The 9,067-nt window shown below is 41.2% G+C and overlaps 1 protein-coding gene across 1 annotated transcript; it reads right to left on the bottom strand.

Moving 5' to 3' along the window:
• Nucleotides 1-1,857: 1,857 nt before the first annotated feature.
• On the bottom strand, nt 1,858-8,413 carry LOC131242441 (serine carboxypeptidase 1-like). The gene is made up of 8 exons (XM_058241068.1): nt 8,239-8,413; nt 7,188-7,295; nt 4,832-5,106; nt 4,306-4,548; nt 3,084-3,202; nt 2,889-2,981; nt 2,563-2,668; nt 1,858-2,225 (listed from the first exon to the last, which is right to left on the bottom strand). Exons 1-8 carry the CDS (start codon nt 8,411-8,413, stop codon nt 2,082-2,084), a joined length of 1,263 nt encoding a protein of 420 aa, XP_058097051.1. The 3' UTR covers nt 1,858-2,081.
• Nucleotides 8,414-9,067: the final 654 nt, after the last annotated feature.

The raw sequence follows: 9,067 nt of genomic DNA, 5'->3' as shown, positions 1-9,067 counted from the left end.
TGTGGTTATGCTTCTTACGAGATAAATATACATTGAAAAATCCTCCTTATATGATCCCAAGATCGAAATTTGGCGTATGGATGTTGGGAGCTCAGAATGGGGTACTACGGAGGCTGTCGGCACCGGATTCGACAATTAGGAATTTTGTGAGCCCAATTTCTGGGTTTGGGGCATGACACAACAAAACAGAGGTAATCGAATAATGCATTGTCTCGTTTTCAATTGGTAAAAATTATAATGATCAAGTACTTTGTGACGTAATCGACATGTAAGTTTGTCATATGTTACTTGGTTGACTATGACAAAATAATATTGATGTTATTGCTACTCATAGAGGTCGGGATAACGTATTTATATTTACTAAAGATGGTAGAAAGATTGGCATCATCTCTATCGGAACGGAGAACCAACCCAAGACTTCTAAAGTTGAAGAACAGTCTCTCATACCCAAATAGGATTTTGTAAAACAATCTAAGAAAACAGGAGATGAAGATGCATTAGTAGAAAAGGAAATATATATGGAGCAATGTGAACAATCCAGAGGATTTGAAACCAATGTTGCAGGAGTTCAAGGCGGTTGTGCTCGATGAACTCCCTGATAAATTACCTCCCATATAAGATATAAAAAACACATTGATCCCGTCTCAAGGGAAAGTCTGTCTAATTGCCCACACTATCAAAAAGAATGTGAGATCTTGAAGGCACAAGTGAAGGAACTGATTGATACTAGTCAAGTCAAGGAAAGCATGAGTACATGTATCGTGTCAGCTCAAGAGCCTAATGCCAAGTACAAGAAAATGGCTAATAAACATCGGTGTTAGAAGTTATCTTAGAATTATGAACCAAATTCCACGGGTAACTCGACGACGAGTTTTTTCCAAGCGGAGGAGTCTGATGTAGAATGTGTCACAAATACATTCCTAGCATGGTTGGACCAAAAGAAGGTGGACCGTAAATTGATTATAACTTTTAATTTGAGTATTGTTACGACACACCAGACCCAGTATCAAGAACCGAAGCAACACAGGAACTCGGGAACGAATTCTTTTGAAGTGAAGGGACTGATGTAGAGCAGGTCGTGGACACTTTCATGTCTAAGATATATCAAAGAATGCCCGATTAGAAGCAGAAGTCATCAAGACCGTCAGAATATTTAAATAGGCATATCTCGCAAACCGGAATGATTTACTCAACATACCATATATGATTTTGGGGTAGGATAAGCTACTTTACCCAACCAAACCGCTTATATGCCGAATTTGCGAGATTCCATCATATCAATGGTCGAATTCCATGTTTATTTTTGTTTTTACTATTTTTAGTAAGTTTTGGTTTGATTGTAACTCTTCATCCGTTGGGCTTTAGGAGTTGTGTCCAACATGAAAAATTAGGAGAACAACATGTTAAGCCACATAGAACACTTACTATAAATAGAAATTTTACTATTTATAGTAAGTTACGAATTTTAGGGAGTTTTAGTTATAATTTAATTCTTAAACTTCTTCCAGTCTTGGTATCCCTATTTAAAGGGTTGTAGACTCATTTATCAATCATCAACAAAGTTATTTTAAATATTTTAGAATTATTTTTATTTCTTTTTCTTGTGGATTCCAGAAGTTTATGTGAGGAGTCTAGAGAAGCTCCATGGATTTAGAGTAGTTATCCTTGAGGAAGATAGTGATCGACCTCATCACGTTCATCCCCGCGTCACTCATTCATCACAACGGACCACAAATCTATGAAGAAAGCAGTGGCTATTAAATATGATCAGTGGTGTATATTTAACTTATACTGTGTGGCCCACCCAATACTGGACCACCTTGATTCTGAGCTGGGTGGTATTGAGTCGGCGATGAATATATGTAAAGGTGGGCCAATAATTTCACCATCCACTTGTAATAGGTTTTCATTCAATCTATGTGAAACAAGATTTCTTTTATTATTATTTCATTCCTTTCCAGGCAACAAAATGGGGTGATGATGTTTCATATGAAATGTGAAAGGAACATTGCATGATGAGTTGTATGACCCATTTCATTATCAAAATCATAGCCATAGATTTGGTCCTGCATCAATCAACCCTAGTTTCTAGGTGGAAGCTTCCCTTGTAGAAAGGATGAGAACATAGTCAGTGCCCTTGCTGGCTGATAACTTGGAACAAAATGGCCAGAACCCCTTATGGTCACGAACGTCAACTGCTGATATTCGACGACGTACCCGCCAACCTTCACATATCACGAAATGATTGTCAGCACCCAATTATCAAGCCATGTAATTAATGGCACGTTTGGATGCTCAATTGTATTGAATTGCGATAAATAAAGAGTGAATTGCCAAACTGAGCATGGCACCATTCTAATTCATAGTGATGATGGAACCCCAAGTTGCAATTCTATCCATTTCAAGTTGGGTTCCAAACAATCTTAAAGGTTTTGGTGGCATAAATGGGGCCTAGTGCCACATTGGTCAGTTCCTCTTGATCAGCTTGAGTTATTGCAATTCATTTTGATTGAGCATCCAAACACACCTAAAACTGTCACCGTGGACTTGAGATGTCCTTACCTCCTCTTGGGTGTACCAAGGATACCAAGGAGTCTGTACCGATGTATTGAGATTGTTTATTGCGTAGCGAGTGGCTGTCACGGGTACAATTCCATCAATGTCTCCACTGCACCATACATTCAATGATTTAAGATGGATAAACACATAATGACTATCTTAGGAAGCGTTTAGTTGCACCAAATATAAGGAAATTTCATGAATATTTTGTGATCAGACTAATTTTGTTCAAATTTTCTTGAAATTTGGTGCAACCAAACACACCCTTAACTAGCATGTTCAAAGGATAAGCAATGTGGGTATTTTTGTGATTTGTTAAAACAACATGCCTGTAAATCCACACTCTTAAATCACTGGCCATAAGCTCTTGAATGGTCGGCATTAGCGTAGTTTGCCGGTCTATCCACATATCAATAACGGAGCTGTTTTTCATCCAGAGTAGAAACCAGATGTAATCTAAATTAGCACATAAGGATCTGACTATTAACAGAAATGACACGGGGGTGAAAAAAAAATGGTGATACCTGCAGTCTGTCCATGGATATGGAAGCCCAGTGACATTTGCGTGGAGAGATTTCTGCACTTCAGGGAGATTCAGATAAGCTCCAATGTACTCACTTGAGCAAGGATCGAACTCCACATCCTGTTTTTGACTGACGATCAATGGTGGAAATGGATGAAGAATAAACGGAAGGACATTAATTAGTTGTTTTTCTTAGTTTTTATTTGAGAATAGGGTGGCATTTGGATATGCAATTTACCAAATTGCAATAACATGACCGGCTCAGAATTCGTGAAGAGAAGTAGCACTGGAAATCTTGTGTGTGTGTGTGTGTGTGTTTTTCTTTCCGAAAGATTAGCACTTGAAATATTGTAACGTTTCATTCAAATCCAATCAATGTAAGATAATTTCCATTCGTGCCAAATCCTTAACACAATTTCTAATGAAGGGATTTATGATATTTGACCCATTTGGATGTTTAATTGGATTGAATTGCACTCTCCATTTCAAGTTGACTTGAAATGCGTGGAATTGCAATTAGAGGCTTCTATGTTGTTAATTTCTCAAATATGTAAACAACAGAATCTCTCGATGCCATCAACAAATCACTTGATAGCATTGGAAAAAACTGAAAAATCCATGTTTTGTTGCTAGAACGTTTTGGTGTTTTCTCGATGCCATCGAAGTCCCATCAAAACTGATATCAAGCGCGCGCGTAGAATTGTGTGAGTGCAAGATTTGTTTCATATTCTGATTGTGATATGATTCTATACTATATATATTAGGTGTAATGGGAATTTGGAAAGTAAGAGAGGTTTTTTATGTTTTCTAAATTCATTCCTGAGGGTTTTAAGGGCAGAGCTCGGGCTTGAGGAGTAGATTCAAAGCATGTTCGAATCAGTAGTTTTTATTTCTTGTAATGTTTTGCTTTCATGGCGCATTATTGTTGCTTCGTACTGTAGTTTTTTCCCACAATGATTTTTTCACATAAAATTCAATTTGTTTATGTTTGAATTTGGTTGTGTTATTAAAGTACTTTGCTTGATTCATCTCTGTGTGCTTCCGTGGTTCCCCAACATTTGTCCCAACTACATATCAAAATGGCGCTGCCCCTACCTTGGACATTTCCTTTATAATGAGTTTAATGGATTGCTATTCAGTTCAGTTAAGCATCCAAACAGAGCCTAGTACTGGATTTCAATTCAATGGTGCATCCAAACTAAAGCCTAAAGAAGGACACTTACAGGGCGGGGGCTTGAGGAGTTAGTGCAGAAGGGAGCATAGATGTTGTAGATGTCAATGTGCCCGAAAGCTGCCCAGAGTTGTCTGACAGCCTTACTGCATGCTTCCGTCGTATTCGCCTCCGAAGAAAAATTGCAATTTTGGGTAATTCCATCATGGATTTCATCGGAAGTGAGAGCGTGCGTCCAGAAAAAATCGAACATTCCCTTCATGTTAATTTCATCGTCGATCCATCCGTTGCCAATCTAAAAGCATCATAGATTATTCATGTTATGGTTCCAACTGTATATGAGGTATTTACATGTATACATGTCCATATACATATGAAATTATGTATATATACACCACATACATTTAAGTATTCATGTGGACACATGCAAAACATGTTTTGTGTACCATTTGATCTTTGGACGATAATCGATTCAGTTAAGGACGACAAGACCATGAAAACACTTGCACAAAAAGCATGGAAACCCAGATCTTATAATCAATGTTTAATCAAAATAATGGATGGTGGTGATCAGTTACCGCGATTCCACGTAGGTTGATGACCGTTTGATCGGTGACCTTGTTGTATCCAAGGATGGTTTGAGCGAGTTGAGGAATGTAGTGGCCCGCATAGCTCTCTCCTGTAATGAAGAAATCTCTGGTCTTGTATTGAGGAAATCTTTCCAGCCAGTTCACTAGGAATGTGTATGAATCTTCAGCTGTTCTCTGATCCCCGCTTAAATGGTAGTCAGTTGTAGTATTTGAGTAAGAAAACCCCACACCCGCCGGTGATTCAAGGAAGAGGATATTCGCCTCTGCCGGAAAATTCAGCTTCAATCAATGGCTTGATTTTTGCTTAGTACTGTCAATGGGCTGTAGTGGCCTATTGGGTGTCCGAGAAAGGCTAGTAATGAAATATGAAGCCTGTGGTCTACACCTCAGGCCTAAAATTAAAGCATGTTTATTGATTAGGTCAGGCTTGGGGTGTGTCTAAGAGCCCATTGGCCTGGCCTGTCCCAGCTTATTTTTGGTTCAAGAGCATTTTTGTCATATATCACACATGGCAGCACACACCCAATGAACAGTAGAGGTAGGCATGGGACGACTCAACTTGGCAAACTCGACTTGTCTGAATCATTTAGATCCAATCCAAACTCAAACTGAGTCGAGTTCAAGTCACCCGGTAACTTGACTCGACTTGACCTGGAATCCAACTTAGTATTGACTCGACTCAATCTGAGACTTGACCTATATATATATATACGGAAAAGGTACTATGCGCTCGTCGAGCTATGTGGGCCCCACCGTGATGCCTTTCGAACATCTAACCCATCAGTCAGATGCACCATTCCATCGTGGGCCTAGGTCTCAAAAATCAAGTCAATCCGTTACTTGTGTGGGCCACACCACATACAGAAGTGGGGAGGGGCCGTGCACCATTAAAACATTCATAATCAGTTTTTTGGGTCCACCGAGATGTGGTTTGCAAATCCAGCCCATCCATTATGTGTGTCCCACTAGCATGAGGGTTCAGACCAAGTTTTAGTAGCATTCAAAACTCAAGTGAGCCCCCACCAAGTGCTTTTATATGTTTTAATGGTGTTTCACATGATTTTAGATGGTATGGGCCACCTGAGTTCCGTATGCGGCTGATTTTTGGGATGTTCCATAATTTAGAGGGTACCCATCAAATAAACGGTGTTGATGGTCGACACGCATCACGGTGGGGCCCACATAGCTCAACCTCATGGGAGCTAATCGTGAGGACGAGCGCATAGTACCTTTTCCCATATATATATATATATATATGATAAAAAAAACTCCGATATGATGTTTCAGATCTAAGATGCCGTGTAGCCGATGAAGAGGCTGCAATTCAGGCAAGTGAATCTGATTTTGAGTTATGATTTCAGCCCGTGGATACCCACTACACCTGACCCGACTTGGTGCCAACTTGACCCGACTCGGTACTTGGGACTGGGTCAGACTCAGTCCGAATTAGTCTAGGCCAGACCCGGACTTGGTACCATGTCAGGTCAAATTCGGGTCAGGCCTATTTCAAAACCAGATAAAGTCGGGTCAGCCCTAACTCAGTCTGATTCGACTTGATGTGTAGCTCTAATGAACAGTACTCTAGTTCTTGCAAAGTGGGTGACTGCACTCGGGGTCAAGTTGTGTATAATTATTATGGGCGGAGAGTGGCCATTTTCTCTAGGCCATCACAGGCCATGTATAATTATTACGGCTGGGATCAAGCCAGTTCTTTTCGCCCATCATGGACCCGCAGTGGTGATCAATTCTAGGGATTTTACCCTGCAGGACGGACCCAGCATGAGCTCGGCCGGTTGACAGCCCTTGTTTTCTTCTAGTAAGATGTTTTATTAATGAGGATAAGATGAATGGACTGTGACTGTAAGAAATCCTAGCGACTATGGGCCCACCAAACGTCTGAACAGTGACTAGAACAATTATTTGATTTGGGGGGGCTAGCATTTGGATGGGCATTGGTTTAGTAGGGACAGTCTTCATGTTAGGTGTCCCTTCTCACTGATCGGACGGCTAACATAGTCTAATTCCTTTTTTTCTTCTTTTTTACTTTCATGTAACCCTTCCACATGATGTCTTACCACATCGACATTCCTGATTACTGTATAGAGGAGTCGTTTTAACAATCTGATCTTGTCCCGGCATTTTAATTAGAAAGAGGACCAGGATTTGTGGTTAGGATCTACCAATCTGGAAGAATTTTGGGGCATGGTCAATCTGCGGTGGGACCAACAGAGACCGAGCCCTTGTTTACTATTTCTCCCTACCTTGTTATGATTTATTTTATTTTATTTTCAAAGCATGAGGGGCATATCCGTAATTTGTGGGATAAGATAATATATGGACTAACCTTTATTCCATGCATAGTCATTTGCCCGAAGAGTCTTCCCGTCGCTGTTGACTCTGAAGGGTCCCAGTTCCATCATTGCGCCAATTCCAAACGAAGAGCAACCAGGTCCTGTCCATCAACATATCTCTATCATACAATCATGGCCCACCAACATACCTCTATCATTCAATCATATCCATCAAATTACCTCCATGGCTCTATCACACCATGATTTATAGTTGCATGGATTGCCAACTCGCCCGAGTAGGGATGCGACTCGCCTGAGTTGAGTCCCATCCGATTCGAGGATATGAGTCAACATTGAAAATATGCTAACTCGGCCCAGCCCGACTCAACTCAGGACCAAGTGAGTCAGTCCGTGTCACTGAGTCTTCATTCCATGGGTGGTCCTGATGGTAGAGACTAGAGAGTACCAAAATGCTAATAATCATCTAGATGGCGATCACCACCACCACCATCATGACTACCAAAATAGACAGACAGTGAAAATGCCATGACATCTGAGCCCTACATAAGATAGGCCCCAATTTTGAAGATGATCATAGGCAGAGATCAGACTGGTCTGCTCATTAGGTGGGTCACACCTAAGCAAAAAAGAATGGACGCTTTAAAAATAAAAAATCCAATGGTTCATATTCGACCAACACGTTTGTATCTCCTATGACTGGACCGGCCGGGTTTTTCTAATATGGTCATATTGACCGCGGGACCACCTTATGCAAGCCTCAGATGTGCACTTGCCGGCTGGACAAGTTTGCTGCATGTGGAGAAAGGTGCACGTGGGGCGAGAAAACCTCTTATGATCAACACCAACGTTGATGATGACAATCAAAATATTAACATGGTGACCACTATAAGATTACCATGTACATGTTCTGGGCCATGACCATGATCATCATGACAGTCACTCAGCCAAGTCCGATGCAACTCGTCTGAGTTGACTCAGACTCAGTCTATTCCAATCCAGTTCAGCATCACGAGACTCAACCTGACTCAGCACCAATCGAGTCAGCCCAAGTCACCGAGTCTTAAACCATGACAGTGCACTTACCTCCATTGAGCCACAATACTAAAGGTTTGGTAGAAGGGTGATCAGGTGATTCAACAAAGTAATAGAAGAGTGCCCGTCCTTTTGTAGGGTCCACAGTCACATAGCCAGAGTACTGATTGAAGTTCACCCCAGCAGGCTGGCCTGGCAATGCATCGATCTTGTCGGCTTCCATCATCCCATCTTGACCACCCACATACACGGGAGAATACAATGTCCTTCCATCCGATTGGAAACTAGCCAAGGACGATGCATGGGGTGCACCAACCTGGGTATGTTTCGTTCTCACATAATGTAGTAACGGGTCGAAATCTCTCTTGGCGTAAGTGCTACCGCCAAGGATGAGATGGCATGCGACGATGATGACCGAGACAAGGAATGTAACAGACGCCATGGTTGGAAGGCTTATGGTGCGGATGATGTAGGTGTGATACATGGGGTCACATTTTATAGATCAGAAGGCGATATGTTCAACGGGAGGCTAGTTTTTGTTCCACACGGCAACAACGTGCATGCCTATGCATGATACAATCACATCTTGTTATCAACGTTTTACTGTTTTTTAAGTATTCGAAGGTGGCCTTTCACAACCTAAAGGGCAGTTTTGGATCCTTCACACGATATGGATGCCTTTGGAATATTCAAATATAGAGGTCCACGCATATATATTTGATGGGTTACGAAATCGGATTGCTCTTATCGTACTGAGTAAACTCAGTTGGCCCCACTGTGAATGTATGTAGTCTATCCACACCGTCCATCCGTTTTTCTATATAATTTAAGGCGTTGAGCCCAAAATTGAAGAATATCCAAACATCAAGCATATCATACT

The sequence above is a fragment of the Magnolia sinica genome, chromosome 4 (assembly GCF_029962835.1).
Source record: "Magnolia sinica isolate HGM2019 chromosome 4, MsV1, whole genome shotgun sequence".
In the NCBI taxonomy this organism is placed as follows: domain Eukaryota; kingdom Viridiplantae; phylum Streptophyta; class Magnoliopsida; order Magnoliales; family Magnoliaceae; genus Magnolia; species Magnolia sinica.
This window is presented reverse-complemented; position numbering and strand designations above follow the sequence as displayed.

Bases quoted from the DNA above. Each gene is read 5' to 3' on its own strand.
- LOC131242441 (XM_058241068.1), bottom strand. From the start codon at position 8,413: ATGATGGAAGCCGACAAGATCGATGCATTGCCAGGCCAGCCTGCTGGG. The intron at 7,296-8,238 runs GTAAGTGCACTG...GTTGATGGACAG, and splicing joins AGTATTGTGGCTCAATGGAG to GACCTGGTTGCTCTTCGTTT. The intron at 4,549-4,831 runs GTAACTGATCAC...TGATGCTTTTAG, and splicing joins TCAACCTACGTGGAATCGCG to ATTGGCAACGGATGGATCGA.